The 27024-nt window shown below is 47.4% G+C and overlaps 1 protein-coding gene across 2 annotated transcripts in view; it reads left to right on the top strand.

Moving 5' to 3' along the window:
- TTC21A (tetratricopeptide repeat domain 21A) overlaps positions 1–27024 on the top strand; it is a 391729-nt gene that overhangs the window by 293991 nt on the left and 70714 nt on the right. For both annotated transcript variants that reach the window (XM_069211078.1, XM_069211079.1), the window contains one exon: positions 25703–25898. In XM_069211078.1, the coding sequence (XP_069067179.1) occupies positions 25703–25898 (196 nt within the window). The remainder of the gene's footprint in view (positions 1–25702; positions 25899–27024) is intronic.

Genomic DNA, 27024 nt, shown 5'->3' with positions numbered 1-27024 from the left:
CAAGGAAACCTTTGTATTTCCAAAATGGGCACAAGATAAGGTGTTGACAAGCATTGGTTATTTGCACATCTCTGAATTCGGAGGGTCCCCATACTAGCATGCGAATTACAGGGCATTTCTCAAATCGACTTCTTTCTGACACTCTATCTTATATTTGAAAGGAAACAATTTAGAGAAAGAAAAGGGGCAATAATACTTGTTCTTCTATTCTGTGTTACCACAAGTCTCACAATACAAATGGTACCTCACTTGTGTGGGTAGGCCTAGTGCCCGTGATGGCAAATGCCCCAAAACACAACATGGACACATCACATTTTTCTAATTAAAACTGACCAGTTTTTTGCAAAGTGCCTAGCTTTGGATTTTGGCCTGTAGCTCAACCGGCACTTAGGGAAACCCTGCAAACCCACACAAACAAGAGACCTAGGGGAATCCAGGATAGGATGACTTGTGGGCCTTTCACCAGGCACTGGCATCCAGAATCCTTTGCAAATCTTGAAATGTGGCAAAAAAAAGCACTTTTCCTCTCATTTCGTTGATGGAAAGTTCTGGTTTCTGAGGGAAGCCACAAACTTCTTTCTACCCAGGTTTCCCAAAGTCTCCCTATAAAAATGTTACCTAGCTTGTGTGGGTAAGCTTAATGCCTGCAACAGAAAATACCCCAAAACACAATGTGGACACATCACATTTTTCTAATAAAACTGACCTGTTTTTTGAAAGTGCCTAGCTGTGGATTTTGTCATGCAGCTCAACTGGCACTCAGGGAAAACTAGCAAACCCACACATTTTTCATAACTAGGCATCTAAGTGAATCCAGGATGGGATGACTTGTGGGACTCTCACCAGGTGGTGGCACCCAGAATCCTTTGTAAATCTTAAAATGTGGCAAAAAAAGCGCTTTCCGTCACATTTTGGTGATGGAAAGTTCTAAGATCTGAGGGAAGCCACAAACCTCCTTCCACCCAGCATTCCCCAAGTCCCCTGATAAAAATGATACCCCACTTATGTGGGTAGCCCTAGTGCCTGCGACAGGAAATGCCCCTAAACACAACGTGGACACATCACATTTTCCCAAAGAAAACAGACATGTTTTTTGTTAAGTGCCTAGCTGTGGATTTTGGCCTTTAGCTCAGCCTACACTTAGAGAAACCAACCAAACCCACACATTTCTTAAAACTAGACACCTAGGGGAATCCAGGAGGTTCTGGCACCCAGAATCCTTTGCAAACCTCAAAATCTGGCAAACAAAAACACTTTTTCCTCATAATTCGTGATGGAAAGTTTGTTAATCTGAGAGGAGCCACAAACTTCCTTCCACCCAGCATTCCCCCAAGTCTCCCGATAAAAATGGTCCCTCACTTGTGTGGGGAAACCTAGTGCCCGCGACAGGAAAGGCCTCTAAACGCAACATGCACACATCACATTTTTACATGACAGTTTTTTGGGAAAGTGCCTAGCTGTGGATTTTGGGCTGTAGCTCAGCCGGCACTTAAGGAAACCTACCAAACCTGTGCATTTTTTAAAACTAGGCACCTAGGGTAATCCAGGATGGGATGACTTGTGGGGCTCTCACCAGGTTCTGCCACCGAGAATCCTTTGCAAATCTCAAAATGTGGCAAAAAAAACCCACTTTTTCCTCACATTTCGATGATGGAAAGTTCCGGAACCTGAGGCAGCCACAAACTTCTTTCCATCCAGCATTCCCCCAAGTATCCCAATAAAAATGGTACCCCACTTGTGTGAGTAGGCCTAGTGCCCGCCCCAGGGAAGGGTCGAAAACACACCATGGACACAACAAAATGATCTATTACAAAACTACCTGTTTATGCAAGGGGGGTTGCACCTATGTTTTTGGTCCCAGGAGTGGCGGACATCTAGGGAAAACTACTAAACACAGAAAGTTTTGATAACTAGACACCCAGTGGTGTCCAAGGAGTTGTAGCTTGCGTGGATCCTCCAACATCTTCTCACCCAGAATCTCTTGTAAACCTCAAAGTTAGCTAAAAAAGAAAAAACACATTTTCCTCACTTTTCTTTGTAGGATCACTGCATCAGCACAAATTTCCTACCACCCAATGTTCCCCTTGGTCTCCTGATAAAAATAATACCTCACTTGTGTGTGTTTCCCAGGCATCTGCAACAGGTAAGGGGCAAAAACGTGTAGCGATAGAGGGGATAGCACAGCGAGTTGAAAAGCACATTTTTTAAATACATTTTTAGGCTGGGGACCCACACAAGTGAGGAATCATTTTACTTGGGAGACTGAGGGGAACGCTGGGTGGTAGGAAATCTGGGCCGGCGCGGAGATCCTACTAAGAAAAGTGAGAATAATGTGTTTTATAAACCAAATTGTGAGGTTTGCAGAGGAGTATGGGCAAGAAAATGTTGGGGGATCCACGCAAGCCACACCTCCCTGGACTCTACAGGGTGTCTAGTTTTAAAAGAATATGGGTTTGGTAGGTTACCCTAGATACCCGCCACACCCGGGACCAAAAACTCAGGTGCCTCTCCCTGCTAAAAACAGGTAGTTTTGTAATAGATCATTTTGATGTGTCGACATTGTGTTTTGTCCCCTTCCCTGTCCGGGGCAGTTGGCCCACCCCCACAAGTTAGGTAGCATTTCTTTCAGGAGACCGGGGGGAATAGTGGGTGGTATAAGTTTCTGGTTTATTTTTGCTTCCAGAAGAATATGGTACAGAAATGCAAGAAAAATGTGTGATTCTAATCACATTCTAAAGTTTACAGGCTATTGTGGCTAAGAAACCTGTTGGGATCCACAAGAGGCACACCACCCTGTACTCCACCGGGTGTCTAGTTTTCCAACTAACCTAGAGTTGGTACTTCTTCCATAGAGAAGACGCAAGCAGAGTATTGAGACTCTTACTTCTGTGATGTTCCAAACATTCAAATTGTGAAAAGAAACACCCTTAGGATATGCTAAAAAGGCCCCTCACCCACTAACCTAGTGGGCGGCATGCTTCATCATTGGGGTCCCAGCCGAGACATCTAGTATTTCACGAGTGTGCTGCGACGCCTGATTACAAGGGAATGGGTTTTTCCATTTTTTTTTATTTCACCACACATAGTGGTTGGATTTGGCACGAGGGTGAGTGATGGTTCAATAGATCAAATTTTACTAACAAGAGATTTCGCAAAAATGAAATGCACTGTTAATAACTGAATGGCCAAAAAACTGAGCAAGTGACTCACAGCTCATGAGCTGTAAAGCTACATCAAGGCACCAACCGCTTTACAGTTCATTCACACACCTTTCATACGTGACATGCACAAGAACATTCACGCCACCAGCAACGGGCCCAGCACATTACAACACTCACATCAACAGACAGTGCCATTCAAGGGCCCATCACTTTCATACACCCACATGCCTGACGCAGCAATCACACCAGCTTACGGAGTCTGTGGACTGGCATTTGGCTAGTAGTGTGTTGTAGTGGCCAACAGCAAGTCACTCTTTGCACTGCCAGCCAAGCACCACTCCATGTACACTGCCAGCCAAGCGCCACTCCATGCACACCACCAGCTAAGCGCCACTCCACGCACACCATCACTTTTTTTTAACAAAAAAAGAAAACAGTAATTATAAGTAAGTACAAAACTACAAACAGAAAAGCCCTAACTAAATACATGACAGTAATGCCAACCCTGAAACTGAACAAAAAATATAAAACAACATAGAACAAGCAGTTTACGCTCACGGTAGTTCCCAATAATTATTTTTGGTGTGGTAACTTCTGAAACAGTCGGCCACACACAGCCCTGGCTTACAAGGACAATTGGGGCAGTACGTATGAGTCTCCCTCCGGATACCTCTTCGGGCACAGACTCTACATTTCTTAGCGGGAAAGTCTTTGTGGGGCGTGGAAGGAATGTGATCAGGGAAGTGACGATCTTTGAATCTAGCAACATCCTCCACCACTGCTTCCCTTGGGATTCTTGCCTGTTCCACCACAACAAGGCTCTCTGTCACAGACTCCTGAAATTTAACAAGTTTAATCTTTGACTCAGGGGAACAATCCTTGAACACAATAAAAGCAATAAAAATTGCTAAATGGGAGAGATGTATAGCCAACTTTTTATACCAAACGTAAGATTTACGAACAGCAGTGTAAGGTTCTAATCTCTGATCTACTCTATCTACACCACCCATGTGCTTATTGTAGATTAAAATGCACGCAGGTTTGTGCACTTCAGAACCTGACCCCAAACAGTCACAGGGGACGTACGTTCATCGTGGATGGTAGTCAGCATGTAGACATCCCTCCTGTCTGCAAATTTCACAGCTAGAAGCTCATCATTACGCAAGGCGGTGCACTTTCCCCTCTCAAGTTTGTTACACACAAGCTCCTTTGGATAGCCTTTACAGTTAGAGCGGATTGTGAAACAAACAGTGTACAGAACAATTTCCTGAACAATTGCACTCTAGTGTAGTAGCTAACTAGGTACAAATGGTGACCTTTGTTAAACAGTTGTCTACCAATTTCCTACACACATTTCTCACTAACTCCAAAAGTGGGCAGACAACCAGGGGGGTCAATACTGGAATCCCTACCAGTGTAGACCCAAAAATTATAAACATATACTGTACTGTTTTCAGACAGCATATACATCTTAATTCCATACGGTGCCCTCTTGCTAGGAATGTACGGCCTAAAAACCAAGCGGCCCTTGAACAGGACCAAAGACATGTCCACAGGTATTTCTTTCCCTGGAACACAGACCTCTGAAAACCGATCAACAAAATGATCAAGCACAGGCCTAATCCTAATAAAACAGTCTAAATAAGGGTGAGCTTGTGGCAAGGATAAAGCACTATCAACAAAATACAGCATCTGAAGAAGAAGCAAATACTGATTATGACTCATGGTTGCTAGAAATATAGCCGTTGTCATCAAGGAACTAGTACACCAATTTGCAGACAGTGACGGCTTCCTTATCAACTGCATCAAAAAAGTTAAACCCAAGAACATTTTCTACTCTTCCAGATTTGTTGGAATCCACTGGGTAGCGCTAGACTGTGGTCTTAGTCTGCCACTGTTGTTCCTCAAATACTGCCCAGCATACAAATTAGTCTGCTTAACAATCTCTTCCAAAAATACATCATCCACAAACAACTGAAAGAAATTGATAGGCAAGAAGTTTTCCTTATTCACTCTACACCCTGGGAGACTGGTAAAGGCAGGCAACTCTGGCTGCTCCATGTTTGGGGCAACCCGGAGTTCATGTCTTCCAACGGAAAGCCTTTCAGCCCCAGGCTGCTCCACTATTGGCACATCAGGGTCCTCCTCTAAAACAGGCACTTCATCAGCACTGAGAGTGGCTTCTTCATCAGATGATTCCTCTTACACAGAAAATTCACTGCCAAAATCTTGCACTTCCTCCTCGGCCTCAGATGCAGAGTCAGTCTCATAATCATGGTCAGAAGATGACTCAAAAAGCATACCAACAATCTGCTGTGCAATCACCCTGCGGCTAGCCATGATCCTTTCTTAGAAAAGTAACTTGACAAATGCGCCAACAACAACCAGCACTGTGTAAAATAAGTAATAAACAATGTTGCTTTATTACAAACAGTTATGTAGTCAAAAACTATCCCACTCACTTGCCTGAAAAAGCTAGACTCACCAGCAACTTCTGTGCACAGATACAGCAATTACCAATGATATCCCACTAAAAAGGGAAAAGAAAAGAAAATTACACATAACACAACACAAATATCATCGTGCACAAATCTAAGAACAATTTCACCCACAATCCTGCATTTAATACACCATTTAAAAAAATATAATTCCCGCATGGCAGCAATACTCATTTGGAGTAAATTGTTTTTTTTACCCAAAACATGCAACTACGCAAACTTCAGGTCAACCACTGACAAAACCGCAAGCAGTCACAGCAATAGAATCAAAAGCTTTGAGCTAGAACAAAAATGAGAAATAAACCATTATAATCACAAATGCAAATACTTTGTCAATTGACAAATACCCTGCCACCAAACATTTAGAAATTTTCCCTGGTGCCTAGTGGTTTCTGCTCCCATTGGGGGTAGATGGGCCTAAAAATAATAGGCCGATCTGCCCCCAAGGGGAGGCAGAAATGGCCAACAGTTATGTGCCCCCATTGGGGAGGGGCTGCCCCTCACACACAAAAAAACAGAAACAAAAACAATCCCAGGCTTGTATGTGGACTCTGCCCCCATTGGGGGCAGAAGGGCCTGAAAAAAATAGGCAGATCTGCCCCCAAGGGAGACAGAAATGGGCAACAGGTGTGTGACCCTTGCCCAAGGGCCTCCTCCCACAAAAAAAAAGGAAAAAATCCCTGGCGTCTTAGTGGCTTCTGCCCCCCTTGGGGGCCGGTGGGTATAAAATTAATTGGCTGATATGCACCCAAGGGGGGCAGAAATGATCAAAAGACATGTGCCCCTTTTGGGGGGGTGACCCTTGCCCAAGGGGCTACCCCCTACACAAAAAAAAAAATCAAAAACAATCCCTGCCACCTTAGTGGATTCTGCCCCCCATTGGGGCTGATGGGCCTAAAAACTATAGGCTGATCAGCCCCCAATAGGGCAGAAATGGCCAACAGTTGTATGCCCCCTTTGAGGAGGACCCTTGCCCAAGGAGCTGCCCCCCACACAAAAAACAAAAGGAAGTAATCCTTGACGTCTTTGTGACTTCTGCCCCCCTTGGGGGCCAGTGGCTATAGAATTATTAGGCTGATCTGCACCTGAGGGGGGCAGAAATGGCCAAAAGACATGTGCCCCCTTTGGGGTGGGTGACCATTGCCCAAGGGGCTACCCCCCACACAAAAAAACAAAATCAAAATCAATCCCTGGCACCTTAGTGGATTCTGCCCCCAAGGGCCTAAACAAAATAGGCTGATCAGCCCTTAAGGGGGGCAGAAATGGGCAACAGTTGTGTGCCCCCTTTGAAGGGGACCCTTGCCCAATGAGCCGCCCCCACACAAAAAACAAAAGGAAGTAATCCCTGGCGCCTTAGTGGATTCTGCCTCCCCTTGTGGGCAGATGGGCCTAAAAAATAGGCCTATCTGACCCCAAGGGGGTCAGAAATGGCCAACAGTTGTGCACCCCCTATAGGGGGCGACCCTTACCCAAGGAGCCGCCCCTCCCACACACAAAAAAAAACTAAAGTAAACAATCCCTTGCATCTTAGTGGCTTCTGTCCCCCTTGGGGTAGATCGGCCAAAAAAATAATAGGCCGATCTGCCTCCAAGGGGACAGAAATGGCATAAAACAATACAGCCCCCTAAAGGGAGTAACCCTTGTTCAAGGAGATGCTCCCCTCCAAATGAACTTGACGAAAACAAAAACCCTGGTGTTTAGTAAGGATTCCTGCTGCCCAATCACGGTGTGATCAGGCAGCAGGAATGGTGAAAGAGACTTTGAGGGAAAGGAAAGGCCTTTCCTTTCCCACAATGCCTCTTTTAGAGGATCCCCCCTCAGCCGCATGAGAAACTCACCTTTTTCTCCTAAGAATCACTGGAATCAAATGGCTTACAGCGCGTCCAGCGGCCTCTAAGGATGTCAGAGTGCTGTGCTCGCTGACGTCATTAGATTCCGAAGGGGGGGGGAGGGACGTGGCAGGGAAAGTGCTCCACCTGCCACCCCTGCCCAGGGATGGTGGCCCAGGTGCAGGACGTAATGGTCATGTCCTCGGCACAGCAGCGCGGCAGCCAAGGACGTAACAATTATGTCCACGGCACCCAAGGGGTTAACAAAAAACACTACTGCAGGGATTACAGTATAATAATTTGATAAAGGAGATACATTTTGGTCCAAATCCAAACCAATGAAGTGGGGTAAATAAAAATTGCCACTTAATACAGTCAACATTTTTTCAGCGTCCAAGGAAAGAGCTGCAAGTGGAGATTTAAATTGTGCAGCTAAAATCATAACAAAGATCTTAGAATCATAATTGATAAGGGAAATAGGTCAGTAGGTTTTGTAAACGTTGGCATCCTTATCTTGTTTAGAAATAATAATGATCAAAGCTTCCAGAAAAGAACCACTGGCTTTGAAGTCAAAAATAAGAATTGAAAAGTTGAAATAATTTGAGAACAACAAATTGAGACAACAATGTAATATGCTCAATTGAAAATCTACCATGGCTGGGAACCTTGGCTTGCTACAGGGAATTAATGGCATCTAAAATTTCCAGAAGAGTAATTTCTGCTTCCATTTTAGCAAATGTATCTGAAAGATAAAGTGGAGGAGGGAGATCTTTGAAAGTCTTTGAAAATTATGAGTGGGAGTGGAAGTATCCTCAGTGTATAGAGTTTTATAGAATGATTGAAAAGAATTAGATATATCAACACTTGAAATTGATACAGACCAATCTAATTAATGTATAAAGGATCCAATGGCTTACGTTACCTTTTGATTTTTAAATAATTTGCAAGCATTTTCCCAACTTTATTTTGACCATGAAACTTAGATTTAATTTTAAACACAATACTACCTGTAGCAAGCTTTTTGAGATCTGATTTAGCTTTAAATAATTCATGAAGTATGGAGGAAGACTTTAAAGTAAAGTAACTATATTCAAGTGTCTTAATTTGTTTAATAGGAGGACATATTTAGCATCTAAACTTTTTTTTCCTGACAGAATAAGCAATAGTGATAGCTCAAAATTAAGCTTTAAAAGCATCCCAGTCATTTGCAACTGAAATTTCATCAGAATTATTGAATTGAAAGAATTCTTATTGGAAGCAATATGGGAGATATTCAGGGAAGCTGATATTGAGGCATGATCATATATGAAAATGGAGCCAATTTCAGAGGTTTGTAGAGCGGGGAGTAATGACTTGCTAACTAAAATATAATCAATTCTGGACATTGGAATATGAAAATTGGAGAAAAAGGAATATTCCAGATTATCAGGGTTACAAGTACTCCAAACACCAAACAACTGTCTCGAGGTAATTGCTGATTGAAATGATTTGTGTGATTTATTGAGTTTGAACTTATATTGAGATTTTCTATCTATGAAAGGGTCCACCAATTGTTTAAGATCACATGCCATAATAATCTTACAATTAGCAGTATAAGCAAGTTTTATCTAGCTTGAATGTCAAAAGGCATAGTCTGATTTAACAGCACCATAAATATTAAACAAGGTGATGTGTTTGTTATCAAGGACAGCATGAGCCAACACCTATTTACCACTGGGGGTCTCATTCCGGTGAAACCTGCTTTCAATTTTAAAGTTTTGTGACAAAGAATGGCAACACCACCTTCACGTTCAACCACTGGGGAAAACAAAACCTGGCCAACCCATTGTCTCTTTAATTTAGCCAATTCTGAGGCAGTACACTATGGCCCTCATTCTGACCCTGGCGGTCTTTGACCGCCAGGGCGGAGGACCGCGGGAGCACCGCCGACAAGCCGGCGGTGCTTCAATGGGGATTCCGACCGCGGCGGTAAAGCCGCGGTCGGACCGGCACCACTGGCGGGGTCCCGCCAGTGTACCGCGGCCCCATTGAATCCTCCGCGGCGGCGCAGCTTGCTGCACCGCCGCGGGGATTCTGACCCCCCCTACCGCCATCCAGATCCCGGCGGTCGGACCGCCGAGATCCGGATGGCGGTAGGGGGGGTCGCGGGGCCCCTGGGGGCCCCTGCAGTGCCCATGCCACTGGCATGGGCATTGCAGGGGCCCCCGTAAGAGGGCCCCTACATGTATTTCACTGTCTGCTGCGCAGACAGTGAAATACGCGACGGGTGCAACTGCACCCGTCGCACAGCTTCCACTCCGCCGGCTCGATTCCGAGCCGGCTTCATCGTGGAAGCGTCTTTCCCGCTGGGCTGGCTGGCGGTCTGAACGAGACCGCCCGCCAGCCCAGCGGGAAAGTCAGAATTACCGCCGCGGTCTTTCGACCGCGGAACGGTAACCTGACGGCGGGACTTTGGCGGGCGGCCTCCGCCGCCCGCCAAGGTCAGAATGAGGGCCTATGTTTCTTCTATAAAAGTAATTGTTGAATCTGATAGAGACTTCTAGTTGCAAATTCCTTACCTTAGAATTTCCCTCAGGGGTCAGACTGGATCCGGAGATTTTTCTTCGAGCAATACCCTTGCACGTCGTTAGGTGGTGTTGGTCGACTCCGCGGGCGTCGTTGGCATCGTAGTTGCTGTGATGACGTTGGGAGTGGTACATAGACGCCGCCCCAGTGCAGTGATGTCAGTTCTTTTCTTTCTGTGCCACTCGCTGATCCAGAGAGAGCTGCCCTAGTAATTTTTTAACTGCTTCTACCTTTTTGTCGGATTTTTGATGAAGTTTTGGTGCGTTGAGATATCCTCGAAGACCGGCTTCAAACCTTGCGAGGACTGTCACCGCATGATGTCGGTGACGGACCCGCATCAGGTCTATTTGTGGTGCCTGGAGCATGAACACGACCAGAAGTCATGCTCCGAGTGCCGTGCCATGCACCCAAAGGCCTTGAGGAAGCATTCCCTTAAGCTTATGGCGGCCCAGAGCTCGACTCAGCATCGGTCCCAGTCTCACTCAAGAAGAAGGTCTCAAGACCGTTTGCGGAGCCACCACCACTCATCCTCTAAGTCTTCGGGTCAAGGTAAGAAGAAGAAGAAGTCAAAGAAATCTCCTCATCCTTCGACTTCACTCCGCCACTCAGCTGATGCGATGCAGAAGGAGCATTGACGCTCTAGGCCTTTGTCCTCGGAGCCTGCTTTTGGGTCCACTCCGTGCCTCCTCAAGTTTCTGGGAGCCAGAGCAACCCCTGCTCAATTAAATGAATTCTATGAGGCCACACGCCTCATTTATTGGCAGTCCTACCCCACTAAGGTGCCTTCGGACTCAAGGGGTTCGGTTGGAGGGCCTTTGGGTTTTGCGCCGGCGGCTCCAGCTCTGACTACTGAATTCCCCTCCGGATCTGCTCCTGGATCTGTACCGCCGCCAGTCGTACCATCAAGACTTTCCCCGGTGCTGGTTCCACTGTCGACGCTCCCGACGTCTGTGGTGCCCACCATCGACGTCGACCCAATCCTAATCCCCGACGACTTGGAGTCGGAACGGCGTCGGCCGCCGCCACTTCCCTCTTCGATGAGGCCTATTCACCTCAGGTTGGATTCGGACCCTTATTCTTATGGGTATGATTACTGGGAAGGATTGTAGGGGTCCCTGGACCCTTATGAATACCAGGATGATCCTAACATGGACTGGGCACAGAAGGTGGGCGAGGCCAGTGGTCTGGATACCTCTCTAGATGCTGGCATGCTGTCTCCTCCTACCGTGGTGGTTGCAGAGGAAGCTACTTATTCCATGGTGGCCAGTGGGCGGCTGAGGTCCTCTGCCTTGAGCTGCCTACTGTTCAGGCCTAATATCCTGATGGAGGTGCTTCAACCATGGGCTTCCACCTCTGAGCTTCTTCATCCATTCAATGAAGCCCTCACCAGTGTCCTTTTGGGTACTTGGTCCAGACCCAACACAGGGGCTCCTGTGAACAGGACAATTGCATGCCGCCATCGGCCCACCCCGAACGACCGTAAATTCCTGTCCCAACACCCTGCGCCTGAGAGCCTTGTTATCCAGGCATCCTCATCCTCTGGTGCATTCCCTTCTGCACCTCCAGATAGGGAATAAAAAGACTGGACCAATTTGGGAAGAATATGTTTTCTTCCTCCAGTCTAGCGATTTTGTGAATGAACACTGCAAGCCTTTTGGGCCATTATACTCACTCTCTGTGGGATGTGGTTGTGCTTGTTTTGCCGTAGATACCGGAGGAGGTCTGGGCTATTGTCTCCCAAGCTGTAACCGATGGGAGAGACGCGACAAAGTTCACTATCCGATGTGGGCTGGACAAGACTTACTCTCTGGGTTGATCAGTTGCGATGACGGTGGCCTTGAGGCGCCATGCCTGATTACGAACATCTGGTTTCTCAGGGGATGTCCAACAGACCCTTATGGACATGTTCGTTGATGGATTCCGTCTCTTTGGAGACAAGGCGGACTCAGCGCTTGAGAGGTTCAAGGTCTCCCATGCTACTGCTCGGTCCCTCGGCCTTTCGACTGCACCTTGTCTCCAACAGTTCTCCTTTCGTGGCCACAGAATGGGCTCCCTGTCACGTTCCTTTCCCAGCCTCCGTGCCATCCAGGGATGCGGAATCCCACCTGATCGTGGGACAGGGAACCAGAGGTCTTCCCAGTCCACCCCTGCCCCTGCTGCAGCCCCCAAACCCTCCTAGTCCATCCTCTCACTCCGGTCCAGTTGGCGGCAGGATTCGCCATCACACGCCCCACTGGGAATCCATCACTATGGACAGGTGGGTTTTCCTGATCGTCGAGATTGCCCCATCAGTTATGCCTCCACTGGAGGATCATTTGGCACTTCTCCGCCAGGAAGTTGCGGGTCTCTTGGCCAAAGGAGCCATAGAGAGGCCAGCAATAGGTTGTGGTTGCTCTTCCCACTACTTTCTGGTGCCCAAAAAAGACAAGGGCTAACGTCCTATCCTAGACCTTCGGGTCCTCAATCTCTTCCTCAAGAATATTCACCCTGGCTCAGATCCTGTCTGCCTTGGACCCAGGAGACTGGATGGTAGCGTAGGATGCTTATTTCCATATCCATATTCACATCCAGCCTTCCCACAGATGTTATCTACGATTTGTGGTAAGTCACAGCACTTTCAATTTACCATGCTCCCCTTTGGCCTTACCATCGCCCCTCAGTGTTCACAAAAGTGATGGTGGTGGTTGCAGCTCATCTGCGCAGGTTGGGGGTTTCAGTCTTCCCCTAACTTGATGACCGGCTGTTTGAAGGTGGACTCGCCCCAGAATGTTGTTTCCCACCTTCAAACTATGGCGAACATCCTGCACACGTTGGGGTTCACTATAAACGTGCTGAACTCATACCTGACTCCCTATCCGACGCTCCCTTTTGTCGGAGCTGTTCTGGAAAAAGTGAAGTTTCAGGCATATCCTCCCGAAAAGCGAGTCCAGGATATTCAGGCTATGATGCCAATCTTTCAGCCTCTATCTTGGGTTTCGATGAGAATGACTCTAAGGCTGCTGAGCCTCATGGCCTCCTGCACCCTGCTGGTGACAAATGCTAGATGGCATATGCGGGCTCTGCAGTGGGAGGTGAAGTTCCAGTGGGTGCAGCATCAGGGAAATCTCTCCTACACAGTCCAGATCTCGGAGGGGACTGCAAAAGACCTGTAGTGGTGGCTTTCGAATCCGCATGGGTCAACGGCAGATCCTCTCCATTCACCAACCAGATCTATCCATAGTGACGGACGCGTCACTTCTGGGATGGGGCGGCCACATGGGAGAGGTGGAGATCAGAGGCCTCTGGTCTCCGGTGGAGTTCGGATTCTTTTGGAGCTCCGGGCGGTCAGGCTTGTGTTGAAAGCATTTCTCACCTTTCTAAAAGGGAAAGTGGTGCAAGGCAACACTACCGCCGTCTGGTACTGCAACAAACAGGACGGAGTAGGGTTCTGGACCCTTTGTCAGGAGGCGCTGCGCCTCTCGACATGGTTGGCATATCAGGACATCACCCTGGTGGTTCAACATCTGCCATGCTCTCTGAACGCAACAGCAGATGAACTCAAGCTTCGATGCATAGCCAATCAAGAATGGTGTCTCCATACGGAGGTGGCGCAAGGTCCATTTCAACAATGGGGAGAGATTTGGTTAGATCTGTTTGCCTCTGCAGAGAACGCACAATGACAGCTGGCTTGCAAGTTTGAGTTTCCAAGACGGCACTTGCTTGGCGACGCTTTTCGTCTCGAGTAGACCTCCCACCTGCTTTCCGCCTTTCTGACTATACCACTTCTGCCCAGAGTTCTCAAGAAGATCAAGAACCACCGGGCCCAAGTAATCTTGGTGGCTCCAGATTGGGCACTGAGAGTATGGTATCCAGAGCTACTGGCATGGCCACCGATCTTCAACTCAGAATGCCCCTTCGGGAGGATCTTGTGCCAAAGCAACAGGGGACGGTTCTCCACCCGAACCTGTCCAGTCTCCGCCTTCATGCGTGAGATTGAGCGGTGGCAGTTGACGGCTTTTGGCCTTCCACCCGAAGTCTATGATGTAATCTTGGAAGCCAGGCGTTCCTCCACCAAATGGTATGCACCTGTTGTTGACATAAATTTGTGGCATGGTTTACCAAGAAATCTGTTAATCCCTTCTCTGCTCCTCTCTCTGAGGTTCTTTTGTTCATTCTTTCTTTGGCCCAGCAGAGCTCTGCTTTGGGCACCCTTAAAGGCTGTTTATCGGCTATCTCAGTCTTTCTTAGGTTGCCTGATCAGCCTTCACTCTTTAGATCTCCTATTGTTAGTAGATTCCTTAAGGGTCTCACCAGTTTGTTTCTTTCCACTCCCTTTATCATACCTCAGTGGGACCTCAATCTTGTCCTTACTTACTCAAAGTGTGCCCCTTTGAGCCTATGCACAATTGTCACTTACAGCTCCTTACTTTCAAAACAGTTTTTCTTGTTGCCATAATTTCTGCTCGCAGAGTAAGTGAGCTTCAGTCTCTATCCTCTATGCCCCCATTTTTGTCTGTGCACCCTGACAAAGTGGTGTTACACACTAAGGCTTAATTCCTTCCCAAAGTCGTTACACCTTCATGTAGGCCAGTCCATTACTTTGCCTACTTTTTACGCACCTCCACATGCTTCCAGTGAGGAGGAGAGACTCCACCATCTGGATCCAAAAAGAGCATTGGCATTTTATCTCCATTGTACTAAAGATTTCTGGGTGGACGATCAACTCTTTGTTGGATATGTGGGTGTGAAAAAAGGGAAGGTGGTGCAAAAACATACCATCTCGTGATGTGTCCTTCTTTGCATCAAGATGTGCCAGCTTTGGCAAAGAAGCAACCCCCAGAGGGCTTGCGCGCTCATTCCACCAGAGCAACTGCTGCTGCCACAGCGTTATCACGTGGAGTTCCTGTCCAGGCAGCAGCGTGGGCATCCCTCCTCACGTTTACAAAACATTACTGCCTGGGCAGTCAGGTCTGTAGGGATGGCTACTTTGGCCGTTTGGTCCTGCAGGACTTTCTAGTATGATCTTGGTTCGCAGCCCACCTCTGAGGATGGCATTGCTTGGGTATCCATTCTAAGGTAAGGAATCTGCAACTAGAAGTCTCTATTAGACATACAAGTTACTTACCTTCGGTAACGATATATCTGGTAGAGACATATTCTATTTGCAGATCCCTTACAGCTCCACCCACCCTCCCCACTTGCAAACTGATTTTTAGGGACAGGGGTTCCCCATTCAGGGCCTTAGCTCTGGTGCACCAATTTCAGTGTTCTTCGCCGCTCTGCGCTTTGGCGTGGAAAGTCATGAAAAGAAACTGACGTCACTGCACTGAGGCTGCGTCTATTTATCAATCCAGACATCATCACCATGACTACAATGCCCGCAGAGTTGACAGACACCACCTAACGACGCGCAAGGGTATAGCTCGAAGAAAAATCTCTGGATCCAGTCTAAGGTAAGGAATATGTAACTAGACTATGGGCCTGATTTTAATGTTGGCGGGCGGCGGGAGCCGCCCGCCAAGCTACCGCCGCTGAATGACCGCACCGCGGTCAAAAGACCGCGGCGGCCATTTAGACATTTCCTCTGGGCCGGCGGGCGCTCTCCAAAAGAGCGCCCGCCGGCCCAGAGGAAATGCCCCTGCAACGAGGACGCCGGCTCAGAATTGAGCCGGCGGAGTTGCAGGGGTGCGACGGGTGCAGTTTGCACCCGTCGCGTATTTCAGTGTCTGCTTAGCAGACACTGAAATACTTTGCGGGGCCCTCTTACGGGGGCCCCGCGGCACCCCCTACCGCCATCCTGTTCCTGGCGGGCGGACCGCCAGGAACAGGATGGCGGTAGGGGGTGTCAGAATCCCCCATGGCGGTGCGGCAAGCTGCGCCGCCATGGCGGATTCAAAGGGCAGCGGTAAACCGGCGGGAGACCGCCGGTTTGCCTCTTCTGACCGCAGCCGAAGCGCCGCGGTCAGAATGCCCTGCGGGGCACCGCCGGCCTGTCGGCGGTGCTCCCGCCGACCCTGGCCCCGGCGGTCTTAGACCGCCGGGGTCAGAATGACCCCCTATGTCTCTTCCACATATATCATTACTGAAGGTAAGTAACTTGTACATTGTTTAGATAAGTGAGAAAGTACCTTTTGCTGCCTAACCTGATGTCCAAGAACCACAATCACACACTCAAAGAAAACAAGGGTGAAGAAAAAAGGAAGAGTAAAAAAGAGAACACAGTGGAACAGAAAAGATAACATGTCACTGGAAAACATCTAGATCTGGGTATACTGTAAGGAAAGATGAGCATGGAACATGTCAACGCCATAACAAGACCGACTGCTGAGACAGAGACAAGTAAATTAAAAAAGAAAAGATAGAATGCCTTATTAGGTAAGAACATAAGTACACAATAGATTAAAGTTTCTGGGCAACAGTGTCCTTTACATGTGATGAAATATTCGGAAGGAACATATGTTCAGATGTTTCATGTGGGGCCTCAGGGTGAGAAATTCCTTATGTCTCGCATTAATGGCCGTGGAAATGTCTTGAGCTATGAAGATATCATGGCCAGACCAGACGAGTCATCACTTGGCTTCAGCTGCTTTCATGACTGACGATCAGTAAATTCTAGAAAGCACATAATGATGCTACAGGGTTTCTCTGCAGATGATACAGAGGAATCTGGAGGCCTTTGCTGTCCGTCTCTTCCATCATGTGGCCCCAGATGTTATGGATCAGGAGATCTTCATTGACTGCATTCACAGGGCAGGCCGCCCACCCTCTCCCCGGGCCAGGCACATGGCATTCTTACATATCTATACTGCTATAGACAAAAAGAGGTCATACTGTGTGCATTATGTGACAATACTGCCATAGTCTTTGACGTTTTCAAGTTAAGGTTGTATCAGGACCTTTCACTGATGACACTGCAGTGTTCCTTTGACCTCTAACGGACTACCTCCACGAGAAGGGGGTCAGATACAATGGGGGCACCGCTTCTGTCTCCAGTTTGTATGGAACAATGAGGCTCAGAGCATTTGCTCACTGGAAGAGCCCCAGTTGCTGATGAATATGCTGTCACTCTCTGTGGATTCCCCGGCCCAGTGAACATCACAGGGTCTTGCTTCCCCTCTTGCAGACCCTTGCCACTTAGCTCGCATAAAGAAAAGCAAATTATACACGCCCTTGGAGAGTGAAAGTCACAGAGAACGAGCTGTGTTGATATGCCAGCTACAGTGCAATGACAGTGCCTCTGAAGTGGACAGCTGACCACTGATGTGTCAGCAATTTAGAGTTACCTTACAGCAGCTTACCCACAACATGAGCACCTCAATGTGGAGAATTCCAACCTTCTTTTGCTGATGTCCTTAGGTCCTGGGGAGCAGTGCCTCCCGCTGTATATTGTATTCTCTGCAGCCAAGCTTCTGCTGATATTCTGTGATGTACATGGTGAGACCTCGACCCACTTGGCACTGCAGAGTTTGATTGTGTGTTTTTCCAGGTGGGGAACTGCTTTCTTTCTGTTATTTGTTTATCCCCTTCACTCCCCCTATTATGACTTTCACGTGCTTATTTCTTTTGCAGTCATAAAACTTTAGCTACTTTACCCCGGATCTCTTGCTTACTCACAGGTCCCGGTGGCACTCACTGGTCCCTCTCTATCACAAGGTCAATGGTTAGTATAATTAGCATTAATGTTTGAGGCTTTGATGCCCCTGTGAAACAGTTGGCCCTCCTCTTCCTTATCAGAGAGGCCAAATGTCACATTTGTCAAAGCCGATTGGAAGTGGCTGCGTTCCCGGTGGTTTGACTGCCAATATCTCTCATCAGGACCTCGGAAGAGGCCCGGGTGGTGGTACTTTTGTCTAAACACTTTCCGGGAAGAGTACCACGAACAAATACTGAGATACCTGCCAGACTCCTTTCACTGCGAATTGACATTAAGGGGCATAGGTTCATGTTGGTCAACATTTACTGTCCTAATGATCACCAGGAAATCTTCCTCAGAGAGTCGTTGGAGTGAATTGTCACCTATCTAGACATGGATATTATTGTAGGTGGGGACTTTAACATTGTTATTGATTCACAGTTAGATCTATCCAGAGACCTGGTCAGACTGGGGCATTGTTCCAAGCCTTTAGGCATTGGTTGACTGAGGTGGGATTTATGGATATCTGATGACAGACCCATCTGAAGGCGCAAGATCGCACCTTTTTCTCCACAGTACACCAAATGTACACCGGCATATACTTTTTTCTCACGTACCCGCGCATCACTAAAGCAACATCCACAACAGACATAGGGGTAGCTGCCCTGTCAGACCATTCACCCGTTGCTCTACGGTTTACACCACTGAGGCCTACTTCATGCCCATGAACTGGCACCTTCATGCTGAGCTCCTCCCCTATGAAAGTACGCTCACAGAAGTTAAAGCCACTAAAGAGCCTTTCCTGGCTGCAAATGACACACTGACTACATCAACCATGCTACTGGGGGATACCGTAAAGGCAGTAGTAAGGGATCAGTTTATTGCCATAGCAGCAGGCATTAACAGATGTAATAAATGAATGCAGCTAGAGACTATGGTCAGGGACCTCGAAGCTACACATAAAAGCACTGGTTCACTGGCAGTCTGGTGGCAACTCAATGCAGGCCGCATGCAATTGAGAGCCATAGATATGGACAGGGAAGAATATGCCCGGTTACGAGTAAAGCAAAAATATTATGCAAGAGGGAACCGGGCATGGCTCCTTCTGGCTCACCATCTTCGCTCCTAGGCTGTTCACTAAAGAGTAGAAGAGCTGATGATGGCAAACCCTGACTCATCAAGAGAAATGGATCACTCTAGAGTTTGAATCTTTCTACACTAGCCTGTACTCTGCGGACGATCTCGATGCCGACAGTATTGAGAAGTTCTTGGACTTGATCTCCCTACCTCTCTTCTCTCTTGACTCTTCTCTCTTCTCCTCCTCTGTTCTTCCTGACTCCCCTCCTCCTCTGTAATCCCCCCTCCCCTATCTTTTCTCCCCTCCCCTCTACCTGACCCCCCCACCCTCCGCTTTCCCGCCGCCACCTCCTGCTCGGCCCCTCCCCGCCTGCTCCCATTCGTCACCCCCCTCCTGCCCCCAGCTGACCCCTCCTCCCCCCCTCCTCCATTCCACCGGTATCCAAGGACAGGCCCTGGACTGGATCACCTCCTTCCTCTCCAACCGCTCCCAAAGAGTCTACCTCCCACCGTTCCGCTCAGATCCCACCGAGATCATCTGCGGCGTCCCACAAGGCTCCTCGCTCAGCCCGACTCTCTTCAATGTCTACATGAGCCCCCTCGCCGACATCGTACGCAAACACAACATCACCTCTTACGCCGACGACACTCAGCTGATGCTTTCCCTCACCAAGGACCCCACCAGCGCCAAGACTAACCTGCAAGATGGAATGAAAGACGTCGCAGAATGGATGAAACTCAGCCGTCTGAAACTGAACTCAGACAAAACGGAAGTCCTCATCCTCGGAAACACCCCGTCCGCCTGGGACGACTTCTGGTGGCCCACGGCCCTTGGCACCGCACCAACCCACTCAGACCACGCACGCAACCTCGGATTCATCCTGGACCCACTTCTCACCATGACCAAACAAGTCAACGCCGTATCATCTTCCTGCTTCCTCACTCTCCGTATGCTCCGAAAGATCTTCCGTTGGATCCCCGCCAACACCAGAAAGACTGTGACCCACGCCATCGTCACGAGCCGCCTGGACTACGGTAACACCCTATACGCAGGAACCACCGCTAAACTCCAGAAACGTCTGCAGCGTGTACAAAACGCCTCCGCCCGCCTCGTCCTCGACATACCCCGCAACAGCCACATCTCCGCCCACCTGAGACACCTGCACTGGCTTCCCGTCAACAAAAGGATCACCTTCCGGCTCCTCACCCACGCACACAAAGCCCTCCACAACAAGGGACCTGAATACCTCAACCATCGCCTCAGTTTCTACACGCCCACCCGTCAACTTCGCTCCACCAACCTCGCACTCGCCGCCGTCCCTCGCATCCGCCGCACCACTGCAGGTGGGAAATCCTTCTCCTACCTGGCGGCCAAGACATGGAATTCCCTCCCCACACACCTCAGGACCACCCAGGACCACCTTGCATTCCGGAGGCAACTCAAGACCTGGCTCTTCGAGCAGCAGTAGCCCCCCTCCCCCTAGCGCCTTGAGACCCTCACGGGTGAGTAGCGCGCTTTATAAATGTTTTTGATTTTATTTGATTTGATACCTTGCGTCCCCCAAGCAAATATCACCAGTTTAGACAGGAGCATAACCCCCAACAAAGTCCCTATTGCAATACAATGCCTCCAGACTGCACCTGGTCATGATGAGTACAGCATGGAGTTCTATAAAGCATTTAGAACGTTCCTAGCCCCCATACTGGCAAGGCTAGTTTTAGCACTACTGGCTACCTAACTCCCACGATACAAATGGCAATGATTGCGGTTATCCCTAAACTGGGGAAAGGCCCCAAGTGCTGCCCCTCGTACCACCCCTTTTCATTATTAAATGTAGATGCAAAGATCTCTAAAGGGTATCCTGGCAAAGAGACTAGCTGCATATATGCAGGGGCTGGTGGACCCTGATCAGACTGGGTTTCTACCCGAGAGAAGTTGTAGCGATAATACCAAATACCTCTGCCACCTTCTGGACAAGACACAACGCTCCTGCATGCCTGCCCTTCTCCTGTCTAATGACGCGGAGAAGGCATTCAACCAGGTCCACTGGCCATACCTTCATACGCTGTTGGCATGTTGTGGTTTGGGCCCGCGGTTTTACAGGTGGATCCAATGTAGCTATGCATCCTCCATGGCGATGGTAAGAAATAATGGGCTCTTGTCTTAGCCCTTTAATATCACTTGGGACGCACGGCAGAGCTGCCCCCTGCCACCCCTGCTGTTTGCCCTGTATATGGAGCCCTTCGCTGAACAGATACGTGATCATCCACAGATTTCTGCCATTACCACCAGGGGCAGGTCACACAAAATCGCACTTTACGTAGATGATGTTCTCCTTTTGTCAAATCCCTTACTTCTCTGGCAGAGGTTATGAGGGACCTGGCGAACTTTGGGGGAGTTTCGGGATTTAATACCAACCTTCAAAAATCATCTATATTGAACCTCACCATCCCTTAAGCAGACAGAGCCTTCCTGGAGGCTGGTTTCCTGTTCACCTGGATCACGCAGGGGGTGAAATACCTGGGCCTGCATATCCCACTCCTGCTTCCATGACAACATATGCTGCACTCCTATCAATTGTGTGCTCAGTCTTGTCTAAATGGTATGGCCTCTCTTGGGAGGGCCGCTTGGTAGCGGTCAATGTGATGCTTCTACCAAAAGTGTTGTATGTCGTGTAGACTTTGCTGCTTCTAACTCCCCCGCAGATGCCTGATAGAGTGCAGAGTCTTATAAGGGAGTTCCTCTGGGACAGGAAGAAAGCGAGGATGGCGAAGACTCAGGCTTATTTACCCCAAGCAGTGGGGGACTGAGGTTCCCCACCTAGTGAGCTATTATCAAGCTGCACAAATGCGTTACATGGCGGAGTGGTCCAGCCCTAGCACTGAAAACCATTGTTGCTTCGTTGACCAAATGGTCTGTGGCTTCCAAAGGCACACACACTGCCCGAAGTGTACATTTCCCCATTCCTACATGCCACTATGGGGCTGTGGGACAAGGTTCATATACAGAAGGATCTGTCTACTCCCATCTTCCCCCAGACATCAATCCTCCAGCATTGTCTGGCCCTTCATACAGTATGTGGCAAGAGGCTAACTATAAAAGGGTAGGCAAACTTTTTGACGCTGACAGTTTTATGGATTTCTCCCAGCTTCGGTCAGCTTACAGTCTCCAATCAGCGGCCCACTGGCAGTACATAACCATTTGTTACTGAGTGTCCCAGCCCTCGATTCGTCCCCACGCAAGTAGGCCTGTCACTCCATTTGAGAAGTGGCTCATCATCCGCTCTTGTGATAAACTTCTTCTCTCTGACATACACCTTCCTTATTACACCACAGACGTTACCAAAAACACCTGCACAACATAGGTGGGAGATGGCATGCAAACATATTTTTACTGCATAGAGAGGCGTGACGTACTTCATTGTGCCTGCACCTCCGTGTGCAGCAAATCTAGTAAAGAAAATGCTCCTCAGGATAGCCCACTACTGGTACTACACATCATCAAGGACTGCACATTGGAAAGTGGGTGGGGACAACGCATGTTGGCTCCGATGTCGACGCATGTGCACTTTTACTCATATCCTATGGCAGTGTCCGAAAATAAGTTATTTTTGGCAGGAAGTATTAGCCACAATAGATGGAATATATGACACAGACATGCCCCGATTCCCCAGCTCCCGAACCCTCTAACATATCCTCTAAAATCAAATAAAGGGCCTGCCATTACCCTGGTGCTAAGAGCTGCTAAGCAGCTGTCTCTCTGTCGATGGGGCTTGGAATTGATCCCAACTTTTACAGACTGGCTCCACAAACTATGGAATCTACTAGAGTTGGAAATGTGATGGCGGTTGTGATGCACTCACTACCTTTATTCGATAAGACATGGGGGCCTTGTATCCCCTATTACTTGAACGAATTTCGAGAATTTATGTGCCCAACGTACTTGCAAATCCTTTGCCTGACCCACAATGACAGGGACCAAGCCTGGCTTTAACCCCCTCCCCATTCCTTTTTTCCTTTCCCCTCTTAGAATATTCTTGATGTCTTACCCTTTTCACTGGTCGTCACTGTGCATCCATCTGAGACCTGTTCCCTTCCTCTTTTTACCCCTTGGTTTAACTTTTTCTCCGTCACTTGTTGAAGTTGTTTACAATTTTTCCCTCAAGCCACTGGATGTAGATGGGTTGATTGCTGTTTTTTTTAAATATACTTCTAATAATAAAATAGATCTTAAACCTAAAATCTCTTGTTCAAGTAGAGGAATTTTCACAGCCATATCTTGAACAGAACCAATGTGTTGTTCCATTTCAACCATTCTACCCTTCATAATAATCAATCTTCAATCTACTGTAATTTGTCATTAGTGGCACTCATAAAAGGTTGCAAACTTCTCATTTAAGCAAGAATAGTATCTAAAATTGGATTACTGGAGAATGCAAGATGCAAGGGAGGGTCATTCTTGGCTCGTTTAGATTCTGCAACAGATGAAATAGCTTAGCAGTGACAAGAGGATCGCTAGCCATTTTTACCTGAAGATATTTGTGAGACCTCTGGAGGGATTTCGTTCTACGCATTCATTAGGGTAAGCGAGCAGAACAAAAGTTCAATGTGAGAGCAAAAAGTATTTGCCATATATTTATTTAAATAGTAAGAACAGCAATCCATTACTGTGAACCACCCACCTGACAATCAGCAACAGCTCAAGGTAACCACCCTCCCACAAACAGACCAGGCATGCTATAACAACAAACGCCTGTACCTACTCCTGTGAAGGTGCTGTGTCAGAAAGAGGTATCTGGACAGTCCCTGTTGTAAAAAGCTCCGACCCAATACACCTACCTCTCCATGTAACTCCTAGGACTTTTCTTTGCAGATCAGTATCCTTCAATATGAAAGCAACAGTTACAATTAACAGCTTGCTAATGATTTACTTGAATTATTACCTGCGGCTAGGTGCATCGAAAATGCGGCCACTGGTGTTGAACAGGGTTCATAGCATAATTGAGAGCACACAATGAGGCAAAGGAAAGTCGTTCATAAAGATGAGGACAAAGGGCAAAAAGTACCTGAGAGGCATCATCATATCAGAAGTAAACAAATATATATATTTTTAAAACAAGCCATGCCTCGCACAAAATAGTGCCAGCTTGAGTGAAGAGCCAAAGAAAATACGTTTATCAAAATGCGGTTGTTTGCTACAAAACTGAAGGAATTGTCAAGAGCAGGCACATATCCAAGATAAAATGAGGCCATTGAGGGTCCAAAACTGGGTAAGTACATGGCTTAAAATATTAGGAGTTGCTGTGCGTTGCAATGGAGCTGACGGAATTGCCGCCATCGTGGTTGGTGCACAAGCCACACACCCCATATTTGATTATTTTGAGTTTTACTTGTGTGTAATTTTTTGCGAGCCCGATTCAACATATTTTTTGCACTCCTAGGTGCACACAGATAGCATCTGCTGGAGCATATAGCAGATCTCGACTCAGATGATGAGTCTTCCGAACATGTAGGACCACAGATTAAATGTGTGACACTGGCAATCTACAACTATGGTGGACTTTCCACATATCTAAATTTAGTGTTGAAATGGGAACACGGGTTTCCTTGGATAAGGGGGTGTGGGTGACCTTTGGGAAAGTATTGCACACTCACCAATCCATAACTTCATAAGTATTCACAAATATTAGCAATGGGTGTTCGCAATTAAATTTTCTGCATACACACCCGATGCCTCATTATAGGTGTTCACCAGTTCTTGAAAGGACCGGTAGCAGAGTTACCAGCGAATTACACCCCAAACCTGTAATACTTGCCGTTGTTTTTTTAGCTACTGAAAATAGCTGAAAACTCTGATTGAAACACTGGGGAAAATACAGCTACGTTGGGCCAGGGCCGTAACGCAGGTCTTGTCAGCCTTTGAGGTGCCGGGCGGGCAGTCGTTTACGGGGCCCCAATCCCATTAGGGCAGCATTTCAGCTGAAAGCCAAGAAATATCTGTGACATATGGGGGACTCAAGTCCCCTTCTACACATTCTACAGGGGCGGGGTCTTCATTTTGAGTTACGCCACTGCTCAAACCCAGATATACAGGTTCCCCTGCAATTCCTCATTTCTCTAGGAAATCTCAGGGTCCAACCCGGGACCCCAATTAAATGTGGGCTCAATGGGTGATAGGATCCTCAACAGCTCCTGTTAACCCTGTGAGTGCTGCATTAACATTTCTTGTGACAGGGCATTCGCAAATAGGCCCATAAATACAAATAGGGCTGGAGTAAGTGTGCAAAGCCCCCAAACATCCAATTATTATTAGGACCGTAGGGACGGAAAATCTTTGATTTACAAACATATTTTTAAGGTGAAGACTTTTTTTAAAAACATGCAAATGCACCTTTCCATCACACTTGCACCTGTGGACTAGAACCTGTGGATTTTGCTGAGGAATGTCTATGGCAATAAGGCTTACATGCAAATCTCTTTTATTCAGAACCTGGTACAAGATGGTGTGTCGTTTATTGCCTGTTTTGAGCCATGCTGTTAATTATTTTCCCCTCCATATATCTCAGTGTATTAAAGGTCGGCAGGTGTTTGTGACAGCTGCAGGACACAGAGTTGAAACACAACTTACATGACTCAGCTTTCCATCCTTCTGAGGTTGATAAATGAGTACTATTGAAATGTAAATAGTAATACCTGCCTTATGAAGTGGCAGTTACAGCAGTATCACATTTCATGTACAAAACGTTCATTACTTTAACACACCATCCCATTCGCTTTGAACATTACTCCTGCTCTCCCATCTTTCTGCTATGGCCTTTCCTCACGTTAACTCTCCGCCCACCCCCTTGTCATTCTGTTCCCCTTCTTTTTCATGGTCTCAAATAACTGACTTGATGGGGAGATACTATAAAAAACAATATGATAACTGAATAACTGAATACATTTAAATTGTTTTAACAGGGACTCGCCAGAACGGAGGGATTCTCTGAAACTGGGCCTGCGAACAGCCGAGAAGTTACTGAAAGAGTTCCACCCCCGCACCACACAAGGACAGGAACAACTTAAAATACTCCACACCTACTGCATGATGGCCACCAAGGACAAAGCTCTTCTGGAGTCGGCTCTGACCTCTTTTACAGAGACAGCCACAGCTGAGGTAGGGGCAGTCACTACCATTAGCGGCCGGTGATCTTTGAAAGTGGTAGGTTCTAATACTTGTCTCACGCTCCAGTGAGCAAGAGTTTTGTGAGTTCCACCCATCCCCCTTCCTGAGAAAAGTTTTTTTAAAATAGGGTCTAATAGTGCATTTTCAACTACCATGTTTACATAAACTTGCTACAAAGTCAGAGGGCATTCATGAAACATTCCCGTGTTTCCATTGCGTGCCAATTAAGCCAGTGCTGAACACGAGTTGACTGAATTTTTTCAAAATTTGGCATACCCCTTTTTCCCCCCTTGTCAGCATCATGTAATTTGTCCTATGCATATTCCGTGGGTGTCCCTTTAAGCCAAGAATGATGTACAATATGCCAGTCCCAGAATTTAGCCATTGATGCCGCCTCATACCATGGGTGACCCACATGTCAAAAATTACCTCAAGTATGACACTGTCATAATTTTCGTATGGTTTGCCCTTCCTTTGATATACCATAGTTGACAGCAGGAGTCACCCCCAGTACGCAACACCAGCATTTTGCCATAGGTAACCCACATAATCTGCAAAGTCGTAGTCAGCAAACGTTTCTACGTCATTAAAAACGTTTGAAGGACTGAGAGTAGACTGCAGCTGGGGAGCTCGGCACAGTCTGTCAGTGAAAAAGCTGCTAAGGAAGTTTTAATTTATTTGTAGGAAGCCAATGGCTTTCCCATGTTTCACTCATTGAAGTGACTCTCAATATAGATGGTGTTACTTATCTGTCAGTTAGTCCCATGTCATGAAGGTGAAGTTCAACCGAAGTTATTTCAGCCATCAAAGCCAATTATGTTGGGGCATCAAGTTTAATTGTCCCTTTATTATGACCCTACATGGCTGTGCAGTGAAAACAGGACTGGTTAAAAACCCCATAATGTGAACAGTTTACCTTTGTGATGTTTTCATTGATGACAAGGCACCATAGGCTGATGCATCTCTTCCTCGCTTTGCATCTCAGATTTTGGGACATTGACGTGCATCAGATATAGCTAGTGCTTGGTTTAAATTATCTGAATGGTACTCTAATTTTTCTGTTGTAAAAGTCTTGAAGTAATCAGCAAGGCTTGTTCAACTGCTAACATAAGTTGGA

The sequence above is a fragment of the Pleurodeles waltl genome, chromosome 10, assembly GCF_031143425.1.
Source record: "Pleurodeles waltl isolate 20211129_DDA chromosome 10, aPleWal1.hap1.20221129, whole genome shotgun sequence".
Lineage (NCBI taxonomy): Eukaryota > Metazoa > Chordata > Amphibia > Caudata > Salamandridae > Pleurodeles > Pleurodeles waltl.
This window is presented reverse-complemented; position numbering and strand designations above follow the sequence as displayed.